General features: G+C 50.9%; 1 protein-coding gene and 2 non-coding genes across 5 annotated transcripts in view; 2 read left to right on the forward strand and 1 right to left on the reverse strand.

The window, feature by feature from the left end:
- The window catches only part of NR6A1 (nuclear receptor subfamily 6 group A member 1), a 65241-nt gene extending 48233 nt beyond the window's left edge, over positions 1 to 17008 (reverse strand). For 2 of the 3 annotated variants that reach the window (XM_015279583.4, XM_015279582.4), the window contains exons 1-2: positions 16777 to 17008; positions 4921 to 4977 (exon numbers count right to left, since the gene is read on the reverse strand). In XM_015279583.4, coding sequence (XP_015135069.1) covers positions 4921 to 4977; positions 16777 to 16846 — 127 coding nt within the window. In that variant the 5' untranslated portion in view covers positions 16847 to 17008. The remainder of the gene's footprint in view (positions 1 to 4920; positions 4978 to 16776) is intronic. The other variant, XM_015279584.4, reaches the window with a different exon arrangement.
- MIR181A2 (microRNA 181a-2) lies at positions 49 to 139 on the forward strand. Its single transcript, NR_031467.1, has one exon. It is a non-coding gene; the product is annotated as a microRNA 181a-2 (primary transcript).
- Positions 1689 to 1773, forward strand: MIR181B2 (microRNA 181b-2). Its single transcript, NR_031466.1, has one exon. It is a non-coding gene; the product is annotated as a microRNA 181b-2 (primary transcript).
- Positions 17009 to 17024: the final 16 nt, after the last annotated feature.

Below are 17024 nucleotides of genomic sequence, written 5' to 3' on the forward strand. Positions count from 1 at the left end.
GTCTATGGAAAACATATGCATGGAAAGTATGCACAGTGCATGTACACAGCCATCTTTGGATAGCTTCAGTGAACATTCAACGCTGTCGGTGAGTTTGAGAACTAAGAAAAACCATCGACCGTTGACTGTACCTTGAGGTTTATCACAAACCCTCTGTTAAATGGAGCTTGAACCTTCATAGCTATACACATATGGTTGCTATTAACAGGTTGTGATTTACAGATCATATTGAAAGCTACGGAGATGGAGTTTTTCCAGTTCTACTTTCTCAAGAAATGAATTGGTGTGTAAGAAATGGTCGTTTTCTATTTTTAAAAGACTGTGAGCTAGACCAGAATTTCTGCAAAACAAAGTATCTGAGGGTAATGGAAGATTTTCTGCAGTCAGCGCAAGAGCAGTAACATATCTACAGCATATGGTATACTTGGAAACAAACCTGAGGATGGTATATGTTCAGAACTGCAGAATATAGACCAGGTCAGAAGGGAAGCCCATCCCATTTGGACTGGCAACTTGAGCTCGGCCAGAAGCAGCTCTGGAATGTCAGCTCATTTGCTCCTAGGAGCCTGCACTGGGTTTCAGCAGCTGCTCACCAGCAGCACTGCCCCAGGACTGGATTCCTCCCTGCAGGGTCCAGCTGCTCCCATGACTCACACTGGTGCTTTACAAGCAGGCATACAGGCAAATGTCCCTCCTTTCAAAGGAGAGGTGAACACACACACAGCTCAGCAGCACCCACCCTGCTGTCCCACCTGGCTGCTCTGGTGCAGCACCACGCACAGCCTGCTATAACAGCACACACCCTCACAAGAGCACAGGAACCACAGAACCCATAAGGGAATGACTTGGAGCACATGCCTGTTGGTTTGGGCTGTTGTGGAAGAGATCACATGCAGTTTTACTTCTGCACACAGCCATGAGATATGTCTCAGGCCCACAAGAAAGCACAGACTCCTGAAAGCGACAGCTATTCCTTAGAAGTACACTTTGCTCCTTTACCTGCTTACATCACACCATCTAGCAGAATTAAAACAACAGAACAGGCCCTTAGCACATTGTTTTTGCCAGTACAGGGCATCCGGTACCCCAACCACGACAGCTTCCCTACCAGGAGGTCTGAAAGCCTTCAGCCACACAGGGCCTCACCACAAGCAGCACTCCTGGCCAGGACGTGTGGCCCTGTGCAAGCACTGCTGGGGGCTCAGCAGTAACCTCCGGGAGGACAAACACTTGGGCAGGATGCCTCTCATACTGCTGTAACACCAGTATTTCTGGAATGAAACCCAGCCCTCATCGAGTTTGAGGACAGGGATTGTGCTCAAGAATTGCTGGACAATCATTTCAGTGGGAGCGGGGAAGGTGTGGTGATGAATGTGCAGTTCTCAGCCTTGTGCTACAGAGCTGGGAACGATCTGATCTACAGAAGCACTCTGCCTGCCAGCAGGAATCTGTGAGTAACCCAACAAATCACCTTTATGAAAAAGGTAACTTGTGTCATATTTTTAATGCCGTTAGCAGAGCACAGAATGTCTTTGTACTGTCCTCCCCATGTAAACATAGTTTGCAGAAGTCACCAAGACTTCAAGAAGCCATGAAAGAGCCACATGCCCTGAGACCAAGGACTGCACTGCCACCTGTCCTGCAGGACGACACAGCACAGCAGGGCTGTCAGCGCTCCGGCCCAGCATCTAATGGCTGCAATCAACATTCATTGCTGTCGGTGGGTTTTCATTGCTATCAACTCACTGATCAATGAATGCAAACTGCGGACCAGCTGGCTAAGAGGCTGCGTGGCCGTGCTGCTCGCTTGGGGCTGACCTGGCAGGAAGGGGACAGGTGCTTGCTGCTGGAGAAGCTGAGTCAAGTTCTGCCTGCCAGTAGCCAGAGGGCTGCACCGGGGCTCAGCAGGAGCAGTGGAACATGCCAGCCCTGCTCATTTGGGAGCACGTGCCCGTAGGGATGCTTTTTGCTACCTCGCAGCCCCCCCAAAGATTAACATTCTACAAAGCAGTACATTTGAGATAAAATAAGCATACCTTGTAGAAAAGCAGATATTCTAATGGGGCACAAACACAGCTATTTTCAAGGCTGTGTTTCTATTCCAAGCACAAGAAAGCAATCATGAGCCATCTTCAGTGCAGGCAGTGTTAGCCCATGCTGCTGCTATGGGCGATCCTTTATAAAGCATACAAGCCATCTGTATAAATACGGAAGCCTGATCAGGTACATTTCTGTGCCAGTCTGTACTATTTATTGAAGCACATTAAAAACAATATCTTGGAATATAAATATTCTTGCTGTGTTCTTTAAATGAAGTTTTACTTGCACAAAGCAAGCTTACTGAAGAGCAGAAATAGATGACTTAGTGGCACTTACCAGTGACTTCAAGTATCTTTTTCACACAGAACACATTTGAGTGTAACTTCAGACATGATTTACTGAAGAGAAGACCCCAGGCCGTGGTGCTGGGCACAGCCAGCTGGGGATGGGTGGGCACTGCTCAGCCCAGCAGTACCACGGTCAATTCACTGCTAAATGGGTGCAGGCATTTTCCTGAGCCATGCTTACCCCTGCAGCTGCTGACGGGCGCTTTGGCAGCAGCCTGCTGAGACACGCAGCACAGGGCACTGCACAGCCACCAGCTGCACGCCTGCTGCACAGCTCAAGTCAAAACAACTTGCTAATGACAATTGAATTCCAATTAGGTGAATATTAGTAATAAACCCCTGCTTGCTTGTTCTGCTAGAAGACAAAATTGTTTCATTTTAGTCAGGAACTGCCTTGCTGAGTTCAACAGATTGGAAGCTGAAGACTACTCCATGCAGAACTGAGGCTTTAGAATAAGTCCTCCCATGTGTGGCAGAGGGGCTCTGTTCAGCATCAGCCGCCCCCAGCAAGCACTGCCTCAGCATGCTCAGTGTGGGCTGGGGGCTGCAGGCACACCTAGATAGTTCTCTGGAGCACCACAGATCTGATCAGACGCACAGCCAGACTGCCCAGCCATGAAACCAGGCGGGGGCTTGGTGTGGATGAGGTGGACATTTTGTCTTTGAAACTGCAGACTTTAAAGCATGTTCGGAAGACTCAAAGGGTATGAGTGCACCATGTGGACTCTTCCCAATGGATTATTAAATAATAAGCAAGAAAGCACTTTCATGTTATTTTAAACACTGAAATACCACTTGGCCTACACTGGTTTTCTCCACATATGTCTGTATGAAAACAGAAGAAATCCTTGACAGATGTTCATCCTTATTGCAAAGGAATATGAAAATAACACTTCAATTATTCCAAATAAGACATTTCAGGAACAAAGACTGCATACGGTTTGCTAATGCGTAAGCAGAAAGTTGAGGCAGACACTCCACTGAGGCAGCTGCATTCTCTGAATGCACAAATATGCATAAGATCTCCATTTTCCGCTCCACTGTGAAAGTCCTTCTATCTTTACTTCCATTTAGTAATGAGACAGCAAGGAAAAAAAAAAAAAATCTACTGGGGTGGGGGTTATAGCAGAGATGTTGAGGAGCTTTGGGTGCACATGCCTGGGACAGTTCAGATGTTTGTGGCACCAGCTGCTCCATGCCAGCAGCAACCACAGCCCTGCAGGACGGGCAGCAGGACCTGCACACCACGGGCCTCTACCAGCAGGCACTGCGGCCAGCCTGCCCACCTGCACCCATAGAGCACGAGACAGGAAGACATCGAGAGAACTCCAAGAGCTCAATTTATTTAGTTTGTCAGAAGTTCATATCAGTATAGACAGGCATTTTTCAGTTCAAAGATAACAGACAAGAAAGCTGTAGCCAGGCACATTCAGACCAGCAATAATAAACAGTCACTTAAGGGAAAAAAGAAGGTTGCTCAACTCACATTAGACAGCCTTTGCTTTCAGTATTTGGCAGATTTATCCCGATGTGAGAATATGGTGAAAATTAAATTTTGGTTTAATGCTTTTTACTGCACTGAGGCCTCTCATGCATTACGTCTGAGCTTTTTCAGGCTACAAAGATTCAACAGAACATTAAGCAATGTTCTCATGAGCTCTACATTTCTCAAGGCAGAGGGACCGCAGTTCTCCAAAGCTTCGAAGTTCTCCAACCAACCCAGTGCCAGCAGCACAGCGGAGGCAGCGCCATGTCCTGGAACAGGACGGGTTTTTAGCAGCTGGGAACATCTGAGCTTTGCTTTTAAGTGAACGCCTGTCCATAGTGTGCCACACCTGGGGACTCCGCTGTTTCCAAAAATGACATAAGTTGTTTTAAATGAAAAATCTGCACAAAGATCATCCCTCTATTTGGAATACAATTGTTTCAAACGTGATCCATAGCATCTGACAACGACTTGTTGCCATCTAGTGGATTCTAACCAACAAAACGCACGTGGTCCTCGGGCACAGCAGACACCGCTAGATGGAGCGCTGCACGACTCCGAATCCCCGTTTTAGGACGCAGCAGAGCGGCGTTTCGGTCACAGAACGCTACAGGAGCGGTCCTAACGGGAAGGGAAGAGGATCTGACTGACTGCTCTCGATTTCAGGAGAAACCTCCAGCTACTGGATTTCCAGGCTTGATATGGCAACACTTCAGATGCTTTTACCACAGGGTAATTCACCAGCACCTCACGTTTTACTTTCACTGCCTCCCTGTAATTCAGGCATCGACTTTACAGCTTTCACTGATGTGCCTCCAGTGGAAAAGCCCCCGTGCAGCCTTCTGCTGGTGTCAGCAGTGACTGCAGACCTGCTCAGTGCTGATTCTGTGGGAAAGAGCTAACCCAGTGTCAGATCCTCATCTGTGAGTAAGCATTAGCAGCAAAACCTCTCCAAGTCTGTACAGAGAAGTACAGTGCATCTCCTTACGTGATCTCAGAGCAAGAAATTCTACCTCATCACATGCAGCAAGAAAAAGAGGTACTTACTGGCCATGGAGTTCATAGGAAGGACAGCAGAGGAACTCATCTGCTCCACATCTGTAGCTAATGGGAAAGTGAAAATGAGAAAGTTGTGATGTGCATTTTACCAGGTGCTTAAGAAGCCTTTAATTTTGAAAATTTACATTTGAGAAGCAGTTTTTAAAGCAATGTTGCTCTTTTCTCTTCTACAGTCTCTCTCTCTTGCATATCCATTATCTGCAGACCTTTTCTGGCTCTCAGAGCAGCCATCTGGCAATCTGACCTGCAGTGGGTTAAGAACATTTTCACCATGAAGAAATCCCAGTTCTGACAGCTTTAAGCTGTGTACAGTGTCATCCTGAAAGCAAAGCACTACTGCAGAGTGAAGAGATGCCACGCTGTCTGTGCCCGGTGCAGCCTCAAGAGATCCCTGATAGGAAGACAGATTCCCTTCCAGAAGTACACAGAACACTGACAGTGGAGCCAAAGGAGTTCCGGAAGCAATGCCTTTAAAGACAAAGACGCTCCAAAAGCTTTATTTTGGAACAGCTGAAAGAGCAAACAGACCAACCTTCCTGTGTTCTGCTAATAGAAACCACCAAGACAGACTGCGATCTGCAGCGACTGCCAGGTACCCCTGCATTTTGGGAAGGACCCAACTTTCCAGGAGCCAAGCCAAGAAAAAGCCATTTTCCTGTAACGGGATCAATCCTAATCTGAGATTGGGTAGAATGAAGATGTTCTCTCTGGATCTTGATCTCCCTCAAAATGGACAACATTTACTCTTATCCCCTTACCACAAGTGCCCAAGTTGAACAAATCAGTGTCCATCATTTTGATGCTAGCAGATACCACAAATTTATCATTATCATATTTATCCTTAAGACACAGTAAATACACACTACGAGTTTACATTCCTCAGGCACAGAGCAGCCACAGCTCACTGTCAGCCCAAACCACATCTTCCACATTCTTACAGTTCTGATTTATGTGGCAGCAGCAATGCACTGAAGGCTATTGTTTATACTGAGAAGTGAAAAGTTCTGCTGTAATTAGGCAAACCATGCAGATGTAAGCACTCCAGCAGACCGCTGTCACAGAGCAGACAAGGCAGACAGACCATGCCTGTGCTAACAGAACCCTCCTGCCACATCCATGAGTGCTCTGCTTAGGAGACCTGGTCTTACAGTACAGGACCAACAGCTTCAGCTCAGCGCACTGCATGCCAGTCACAAAAACAGCAATGACAGGTTTAGGCAGAAGTGCACCGGGTTATGTCTATCCTGTTTCCTGCTGAAATAAAGGTATTTGCTACCCAGGATTTCTGAACAGTTTCAGGTTCCAGGGAAGAGCCTCACAGTTTGTTTGTTTTTCCCTTGCTTTTCCTATTTAAGCCATATATACTTTCATATATATATGAAAATGAGTGCAGCATTACTTTTACTCTGACAGTGGTAGAATTGGCAAGCCCAACCAGCAAGCCCACAGAGATGCCCTTTTTGTGCACAGCTGAGCTTTCAGAAAGGCTGAGGCAGCAGATGAGCAGATGGCCATCTACCTGGGGGTTACCTGCTGCCCCAGCACCAGATGGCAGAACTGCAGGGGAAGCCACCTGGGCAGTAAGCTACACCTGCCAACAGCTGCAGTTAGTCATTGAGTATCATGCAAAAGGCAACCAAGTAGCACATGCCTTTGGAAGAGTGATTTTTGAGCAGTAAGCATTTGAAGAGCAACCTGGTATGGATTTTTAAACTCCTGTAGTTCTACACTTGCTGCTATGATGCCACTTTAAATGTTACAGACAACAGAAACACAACAGTATCTCTTAGCCACACTGGACAGGGAAATGTCAGTCCAGGCTTGACATTTCACATGCTCTTAATTCCTAGTATATTCACCAATCCATTCACCAAAGCCACCACTCTCAGCTCACAATTCCTTCTGCTCAAGCCCAGAGTTCTGAGATGTGCCTCCACGTTCTGGCAGGCGCTGCTGGGACCCAGCAACAACTGCCCCCAGACACACAGCAGGGCAAGTCCACAACAGCAGAACAGCAGCACTTCTGCTCTCATGCTGCTGGCAAAGCAGTGTTCAGAGCCTCTTAATCTCAAATCACACCTCAAGATTTTTTTTTATAACTTTACCAAAGCACAAGTACTTTCTCTACAACTTGCCTTGGCCAGGTTGACGATGAAGCATTCTTATCCACATTCCTCACCCTCACACTGCCAGCCCTTTTACTTTCATGATGATATGCAACATTAAATTCCTAAAGACAATTCAGCTAAGAGATACAGATCAACAGCCAGCTACGACTTTGGGAACAGGTTTGGTCTAAGGGACGAGAAGGACAAAAGTCTGCTCAGCTCTGAAGACCAGCTGTTGCCAATACAACTATTTACCCTCTGACCTTTCCCTCTGCCCACTAAGTGAACGGTGCCAATTGTTTTCCTGTATTATATACTGTTTACAAGCCCAGAGTGGCATGAAAGGAATTAATAATTTAGCTCATGGAGCTGATGACCTTTATTGGGGCACCCCCTATTTGCTGAGCAGAAATCAGAGCAAAAAGCTGCCTTGAAGCCACAGGGTTGCTTTAAGAGTTTCTCAGTTTACAGCCTAATTGGCCACCATAACATAAATCAATTATTTCTCCTGTTTTAAACAACAATGCTACCTATTCTCAACCACTCAATCTCTAACTTCCCTTGTATCAAGCCAGGCCTTGTTCTGTGACTTTTACAGCTGTATAGTAAACATGATGGCAAGGAGAGCTGGGAGGGCTGTGCAGGATGAGGAACATTTGGAAATGCCAGCAAAAAGAGGTTATGCTATTCTGAACTTCTCTTGACCTCCGGCTGCCCTTGTCCCACTCATGCTAATTGAAGGGCTATATGGACCCCTCTCCTAGAAATGAACTTCGCCTGAACCTGTGCCATAGCATTGGACTTTGAAGGTATCTATGCATGAGTTTTGGTAACATTTGGTGTTGGGACACCATGTCACACTCAGGAAGAGTACAGTGAGTATAGTGCCCCGAGCAAGCATGGGAGAGCTACAGTCAGCATAAGCACAAGAGCATGCACATTCAGTGACTTGCATCTCCCACTGCTTTACCAGCGGATAATTAATTCTGCAGATGAATCTGTCTGATGAACTGCAGTGATGCTTTGTGTGATTGCAAAAGAAGGACACTGGTAAGGAAGAAAGATCCAGCTGATGTTCCACTGGAAGGAGACCTGTTTTCAAGGTTGGATTGGCTTACTCAGGGCTGTTCACTAAGCTTTGACCATCTCTAAAGACGCAGACTCCACAGCCTCTCTGGACACCTGTTCCAGTGCTGCATCACTCCCAACACCATCTTTATTCCCATGTTCCCTGAGACATCCAGCAGGAATTCCCCTTCTTGCAGCTCACAACCATGGTCTTGACCTTTTGCCACAAACCTCTGGAGGAGCACTGACTTCATTTTTATCTATAACCACTTTTAGAGGGCTGGAAGAGCACCAATTAATCCCCACTTAGCCTCCTCTTCACCAAGCTAAACAAATGCAATCCCCTCAGCCTGTCCTCATTTGTCACGTGTTCCTGCCCCAGCCGTCCCAGCAGCCCCACTCCAGGCGTGCTGCAGCTCACCTCCCATCTCAGTGATCCAGCTGCAGCTTCACCATGCCACACAGGGGAATGGTCACTCCCCTCAGCCTGCTGGCTACACACGAGCCAACCCACAATCAGCTGTTATCATCACAAGCACACACTACAGACATGCTCCTGAGGTTCCCTGGGGCCCCACATCCTTTTCTGCAGAGCTGCTCCCCAGCCCACACCACTGCATGGTGTTACCATCTTCCAGATGCAGGATTTGACATCTGTCCTGGGGAACTGTTTCAACCAAAGCCCCTTCCTTCAGGTTACTGAAGTCCTTCTGAATAGCAGCTGTGCCCTCCAGAGCAGTCTGGTGCCATCTGCCAGTCCAACGAGCATGCTCCATCCCATCACCCAGCACTGACCCCAGGCAGACCACTGAGGGGCCGCTGTCCTCGAGCCAGACAGCGCAGGCAGATCTTCACTCACACTTCCCCAGTTGGTTACACCGATTACATGGCAGACTGCCTTGCTTCACATAAAGGTGAGCAGCAAATAGCTCTCTCGTTCAGGGGTCCAGTCATTTCTTCAGAAGAGGAAGAAGGCATGAATTGCTCTGGGTAAAGCCACAGTGGTCCCAGTTACCTCCCATCCTGCACGTGCCTGGGAACATCTCTCAGGAAGATTTGCTCCATGCTCTCCCTGTGGTCCGAGGTGAGGCTGATTGGCCCACAGCTCCACAGATCAGCTGCTGCTAAACAGACCTGAGCTAGAGGTGATTCATTATCCCTTATCAGCTAATTCTACCATACAGAGACATTCCTCCCCTTTCCCCTACATCGGGTGGAGCTGCTCATCTCACCTCAGCGAGGAAAACACGCTGCCTGCAGAGGGGAGCGGGGTAAGGTCACCTCCCAGTGAACATTTTGTGTTGTGTCAAAAAGGAAAACAGTCACAGTTCCTATTCACAACTACAACCGAAAGCAGATAATCACAGCAATTCAATGTCCCTAGTGCTTAAAGAGCTGTACCTGCACTGTACTCAAACACTATACAGACATCCTTATTTTAAACATCTGTTTACATTCCAGTAAAATTCTGTCGGTGTGGTGTCTGATTTATTGATGCCATCAAAAGTCACAGGATTCCTGAAATGCCTCCTGAGAGGCAAAAATGGAGGCAGAAAGGAGCCCTGCGATGCCGTGGTATCAGCTTTACCACGAGTTCCAGAGCAGTTTTCAGGACCTTCTGTGTTCCATCACAGCAGCGCAGTGCCCACCCCAAAGTGCCACCTTCAGCCTGCCTGGTGACACAGCAGGGCTGCCTGGCACTGCAGCACTGCGGGCAGAGGGGCCCAGAGCCACCACTGACAGTGAAGAGTGAAAGCTTTCTAACAGCCTGGGTACAGCACCTTCCTATAAAGCTTAATTACCAAACAGGGTAGTTGAGCTGCAGCAGGTATGTACCATGTGCAGGAGCCTACTGCTGGCATTCTGCATTTCTGCACTGCTAAAAATACTTCTCTTCCTCTATTACTGTTTCAAACAGCTTTCGTGAAATTCAGTGACTGACAGCCTCCCAGTACCAGCTGCTCTTCCCTTGCAGCCCTACCAACACCAGCTTTGGGTTTCGTTAGCGTGAGAAGCTTACGTTAAGCATTTGGCCTCCCAGGGATGAAGAGTGCACACAGACAAGAAATGGGGGAAATCTGATTCTCTCTCACCACCTCCCTCTGCCTGCTGCCCGCCGTGTTTGCAGACTGCATTGGCTCCTGCTGAGTGCGACTCCAGGAACTTTCCTTTCTCCTTCGGCCTCATTCCATCCACATCCGCCTGCTGTAATCTCATTCTGTGGGATGCCATGTCTTATTAGCTTTTAAGTGTGGTAACACATTGAAGCATTATGAAAAGCACATCAGAAAGATGTTTGATAACCAGAAAATAGCTCTAACAGAGAAGCATCATTCCCAACGTTCAGATATTTGAGGACATTTGTCTCCAGTTGTAGTAGGAGGTTACCTGCCTGAAACACAGGAAAAATGTAGGCTATTTAAAGAAAGGAAGTTTCCATTCTTCCCAATGGAAAAGTCATTTTCAAGTGAGTTTAGGGTACACTGACACTCTAAAGACAAATCTGAAGCTTTAATTCTAATTTAATTAAGTACAGGCATGGCAATTAACCAGTACTCCATTAAATTGAACAAAAAAATCCATAAAACACCACAGCAGCTCCCAGCAGAACTTAACCGTTCCCTTGCTTGGCACTCTACAGCATTTGCCATGCAGATGCTCCAGGGGACCGCCCCACTCACCAGGCCGTGCACAGCAGAACTGGGCCGGAGCGCCACCACGGCCGCCTCCATCCCACCACCACTCCCCCGACAGTTGGCTCAGCAGCACCCGACACCTTCATGCTTACAGACCAGAGACATCTGAGTTCTCTCCTCGTGTTACACAGAAATTAAACACCCTATGAGATCAAAATGGGAGCACTCCCACCTCAGGAGCCCCGCTGTCCACCGCACCTCACAGATGGGCCACGTTCTGCTTGGCCGGCGTTGCAGCTCAAGGCTCGTCATTTGAGCACCAGCCTACCTGACCCCATCCCAACCGTAAACCCCGGCCAAGCCTGGCAATACCTCATCCTACCAAAATCATTAATCCTAGCATGACCTGATCCACAGGGACTGAATGAGACAAATTGTCCTCAACAGGGCAGCTTGAGCCCTGCCCTGGAGAAGGGCAAGATGGCAGCAGGCTTTTCTTTGAGCATCTATACCATAAGCCACAAGAGATTCAAGCATTCTAGCTTACTCTGTAGCACTGCATCACTTTCTGGGCATTATCTTCCTTACTGACAAATAGGATAACTTTCTGTAGTTAAAAATCAGAATTTCTAATCACAGCTCAACACAAAAGGCAACGGCTCAAAAAGAACATGAAGAACTTCAATATTATTTTAGAGTTAACTGTGTAAAAGAAAAAGTTCCAAAGCAATTAAGCATCAGCACACTGTCCTATTCTCTTTGGTGATTCCCACATACATCCCACTTCACCTTTACATTTGTTTTCAACTAGAGATGGGAGCACAGCTGGGCGCAGGCCAGCTGCACACGATACCTCCCACCTTCACCCAAGGCCACCATTACACGCTGCGCAGCACAACACACCATTGTACCTAACCTCTTCTGCAATGAAGAAAAGCCATAAATTTACTTGGAGACAGCTTTAGATTCAAGGTCATTTCAAAGCTTTTAATTACTAACCAGGATCTCATCCCCAGCACTGCGAGCAGCTGCCATGCTGTCACCAGCCACAGCCCACAGGCACTACACTGAGCCAGGCTGGGTCACACTGAGCCCAGCCGCGTGGAGCCGGGCCTGGCTGCCCTTGCTGCCCAGCACCTGAAGGCATCAGCGATGGACACAGGCCCAGGAGCTGCTCTGCCCAACAGCCAGCACGGAGCGCACCACGGTGTGCATTAAACACTGGGGTTTCTCACAGAGTTAAACTCCAGAGTATTTCTGAATGAAGCACTTCTGTTCTGAGCGTCAGAAATGCTCCACAGCAGAGAGCACGCATAGGAACAGCACCTGTCCTTGGGGATGGGGCTGGCACCAGGAGGGCATGCTGCCCCACTGCCGGCCCAGAGCCCTCCTACAGCCCGCACCCGGTGTGAGGGAACAGAGTGCTGGTGTTATCACAACACCTGTGTCACACTTCTGTCACTATTAGAACAGAAGGAGGAAAGCAGCCTGAGCTGCCAAAGGCAGCAGGCCGCAGCCCTGCAGAGCTGAGCATGGCCACCCCCAGCCTGCTCCCACCGCCCACTGCCAACAGCAGCACGTTCTGTAACCACACAGGTTTACACAGAAACAGCCACGAACAACTTGTTTCAATTTACAGCATCTTACTAGAAAAGAAGAGCTCAAATAGCCCCTGCCTACTGGCTATAACAAAGATATACATAGACATAAGATTTTATTTAGAATCACAAAGTTTAAGGCACAAAATGGGATGAGCATCCAGGAGTTCCCTCCCCAGGAGCAGTGAGTGCCGACAGCACCGGCGCTGTGCCGACACAGAGGCGCACCGATAGGGCCGGGGGGGTCCCACTTCCCACCGCGGGTGATTGATCGCACTCTGCCCCTTAGAAGGGCTGATTGGTTTCCTGGTGCCAGGAAAATGATTGATGAACGCTTCGAGTCATGGGCCTCCCTTCCTGCTGGGTGCCCTTTTCTCATGTCTCCAGCAGGCCCGGGGAGCTTTTTCAAGACTAGGAAGTGTCATTTTTATGGATATCACCCTGTGGTAGGGACAGTTCTGAGGAGAGCCGTACGTAAATTAAGACGCAGTAAGGGTCAGCTCATGCATTCAGGTGACACAGCAGTAGAGCGTGCGTCAGGTAAGCAGGAAGATGGAAGGAGGCAAAGACAGGCAGCACAGAGCCAACAAGCACCGCTGGATGCACCAAACCACCACGCTCAGATCACTGCTGCACAGCAGGAAGACGAGCTTACACAGCCCTGCGCTCAGCAGACGCTTCCTCACCTCTCTCCAGTTCTGCAAGCCAGGGCAACGCCCCCACCACAGGCCTGTGGGTGCCGTTCTGGTGGGAGATGGGCTTCAGCTCTTTTTAGACACACAGACTTTGACAAACCCGACCTGACCACTCAGCAGGGCCTCCTCTGCAACAGCAAAGCACAGCTCTGCCAGTAACTCGAGTTACCCACAGGTAAGAATGATCACTGCCTGAACCAACAGAAAGGGCTCTGCTCGGCTGCCGTTCATAGCATTGGCTCAGGATGCGCAGTCTTACAGCAGAAGTGCACATAACACACAGTAGCAATACACTCTGATCAGTTTGTAATGCACACTGACAAACAAAAAAGTCCCAGCTGTGAGGCTGAAAGTGAAGACCTCTGAAGGACAGGCAGCGTTCGGCAGAGCCGCCATGGAAGGAACAGAAGTCCTCCGCTTCGTCACTACCGCCACCACAGCCGTCCTTCAAAGGCTTCGGAACTCCACGCTACATCTCCATGGGATATTTAAAGTTCCCAAGAAGTTTCAGCAGGAAGAGGTATTTCAAGGCAATGGCACCGCAGCAGTTCACAGCCAGCCTCGTATTACAGCTTGGGTGAGTTTTTAGCTTTAATTTTCCTGATGCACACGAGGGAAATGAAGAACAGCTTCAGACACCTTCACCGAGACAGAAACACCTCCAAGCAGCAGCACCCACACCAACAGTCACCGGGATGATGAGGCGACGGGAGGCAGAGCGGCTCCTGCGGGGTCTGAAGGACGTGGGGTCGGCCCACCCTCGGGACACATCGCGGGGCTGGAGCAGCACTGAGGCACTGCACACGCACTGCTCAAGGTAAGTTACTGCTAATCATTTACCAACGCAGAATTGCATTGAAGCTGTCCCACCGGCAGCGTTTCCTCTACAAAAACCATTTGTACAGAACCATTTCTACCAGCATAAAATCTGAAAGTTTTTTTTTTTCCCCATGAGGTAATTAGAACTGTAATAATTAAGACTTCAGCTAAACCTCGAAGGGTACTCTTGTCCCTCAACTCCCCTTTCTCAATTAACTCCGCAAAGTGATAACCACTGTGGCTTAAAGGCTCAAAAAAAAAAAAAGAAGGATCAAAAGGCCACTTTAATACAGCTGGAGGGAAAGAATGCACTGCAGCTCACCAGCAGCCATCTGATGAGAGCCGGGGCCAATTCTTTATGTAAATGACTTCATTAGAATTACCAGATTACACTGCTGAAGGCTTTATTTAAATAGGCAGTTTATCAACAGGATAAACTGTGCTCTCATTCTCAGAGAATGCAGCCCAATGCGTTTGTTCGAAGCCACCACCACGTAAGAGCTGAACAGTAACTTACCGAACCTCCTCATCCCCCTCCTGCAAAAAGCTATGGAAAGCGACCTGCCGGGGACACGGCAGCAGGGCTGGGCCCGGCCCCGCAGCAGGGCGCCCTCCTGTCCCACAGCAGAGCATCTCCACAACACAGCATAGCAAAGTGGGAAAAACAACTGTCACAGCACACAGCGCCTGCTGGACACACAGCGGGACTCACAGGGACACGCAGGAAGCCTTTCCCGATTAATGATCTACAGAAGCCATCAATGCTGAGTTCCAACTCCACACCAAAGGCATTTTTCCATCTCACCGTCGAATCAAAATGGAGGGATTCGTTCTCCCCAAACCGCAGTCCGTCCTCACAGTCAGCTCAGAACTGCGCTGTGTCACTGCGGCTGTGACCGGCCCTGCAGCTCCAACCCGCGCTGCGCTCGGCTCACACCACAGCTTCTCCTGGACTCGATCTGACTTCAGCAGCGGTGCCATTCCACGACTATTTGTTTTTCTTCCTACAGCTTCAAAGTAATGTTTATAGCGAGGCAGCTACGACCCAGCGATATCCACCGAGCAGCCTTTGTTAGGCAAAGGCTTATCTCATCAGATGCAAAGCAACCGAGCATAAAGAGCCACTAAAACCGTCAGTAACATTTCTAAGAGAGCTGCGGGAAAGGGGAGGACGCGGAGCAGCGGCTGCTCAGAGCACAGCGCAGCCCTGAGGTCCCTCGGCTCTCCCTCCGCTCTGCCACAAGGCTCACCCGACTGGAGAGCCGCCTGACCTGAAGGAACCCGAGCAGCTCTGCTGCTTCCCGACACACCGCCTTCCAGCACTGCCCGCGCAGCCTCAACTCCAGAGCTGCTTCGCTGCGGTTCCCACCGAGCTTTACATCCAGAAGGACCCCGCTGGGAAGGAATCGCTTCTGCTGCAGGAGAGATTGGTGCCCTCAGGAACCCATTTTGAGAAATAGCGCATTTCACCCCCCACCCCCCACGTGCAGCATCACAGTGTGTGTTACACACTGAGGGAAACCCTCCCAGAAGGTGAGGGCGCCCGAAACGCCGCTCTGACAACAAGGCTGTAAGTGCCGACACGGAGCCACACGGCTGCATTTCAAAGCAATGCTGGGGTTCCCCCCACGGCCCGCAGCGCACCCCGGCAGTCTGCTCAGGGTTATCCGGGAGCCACGTGCAGAGCTTAAGTTCATTAATGGGTTTTAACAGAGGCACCGCTAATGTAACCTACTTCTATACGCAGTGCCATAAAGTTTAATTGGAGCGAGCATAGATACCGTGCTTCGAGGTACCAGAAGGGATAGAAACCTTTGTTAGGCAGGGGAAGCGCCCCCAGCCCGTACTCCCACGGCCATTTCAGGTATTTTCTGAGCCAGCAAAGCGCTGCACCCAGCCGGGCAGGGGCTGAAGGTCGCACAGCAGCTCTGCACCGCGTCAGCACTCCGCGATTTTGGAGGCAAAGCAGCAGCGGGGTTACATCACCCATGGAGCTGCAGGACGGGCTGCGGGTACCGGCAGCACCGCCAGCACCGAGCTGCTGGAAACCAGGGGGAGCAAACAAAGGGGACCCCGAGCCCACATCTCTTTGGGGAAAACAGTGAGCGCAGGCAAACCGCTGAAGCTGCTGAACGGGGCACCACGGCAGCAACAGCTCCCAAAGCAAGGCAGAAAGTTGGAAAGGAAAGATGCAGTGCTTCTCATCCAACCGAGCATCTAATTAAGGGAGATAAAACGTATCCAGCAACTCCGTGCCGAGGGTCACAGCCCCGAGGGACATTCGTGGGTGGTTACAGCATTGCCCATCTCCGCATCGGGGCAGCGCTCGCAGGCAGCAAACGCCGCACTGCCCGATAAGGAGCCCCTTTTGTTTGAGAGAATCCTTTGTAGAGAAAAGGGCCTTAAGATGGTAAAATGCAATCGTAAGCCATAAAAATTGGCAGGGACATTCAAGTGCAGATGCGGCAGCTGCATACTGGAAGTGTAAAAGGGCCCAAATGGTGCCTGCAGCGCCCGGAGCGCGGCCCGAAACGCGGGGAGCGGCGGCGCGGGGGCGGCACCGGGAGCGGCGCGGGGCACCACCGCCCCCCGGAGCGCCGCGCCCCCCCCGCGCGGATTCCCGCCCGCGGCGCTCAGGGCCGGGGCAGCGCCCGGGGCACAAAGCGCGGGGCCGGGAGGGGCTGCTGGGGGGGAGGGGGGGGGGGCAGCGCGGCCGCGGCCTTTGTTGTGCCCCCGCCGGACCCCGCGTCCCCACCCGCCGCTGCGGGACCCGAGCCGGGACCGCAACGCGACACCGCGCCCCGCACCGCCTCGCGGCCCCGCGGCACGGCCGGCCCGGCCCGCTCCCCGCGCTCCCCCCCCACCCCCCGCCCAGCGGCCCCGCAGCGCGCCCGGCCCCGCGCCCCGCTCACACACTCACCGTTGCGGGGCGCTCCCTTGGCGGCGGCGGCGCGCGGCTCCGGGAGCTCCGCGGGCGGTTCCAGCTCCATGGCGGCGCCGGGGCCGGGGCGCGGCGGCTCTCAGGGGCCCCGGCGGCCGCGCTGCCCCATGGCCGCTCCGGGCGCTGCTGACAGCCCCGAGCCGCCGCTGCGGGCGCCGCGCACGGGCCGTGCCGGGCCGCCCCGCCTCCCGCGGGGAACGCCGGGAAGCGTAGTCCGCCCGCGCCGC

The sequence above is a fragment of the Gallus gallus genome, chromosome 17 (assembly GCF_016699485.2).
Source record: "Gallus gallus isolate bGalGal1 chromosome 17, bGalGal1.mat.broiler.GRCg7b, whole genome shotgun sequence".
Lineage (NCBI taxonomy): Eukaryota > Metazoa > Chordata > Aves > Galliformes > Phasianidae > Gallus > Gallus gallus.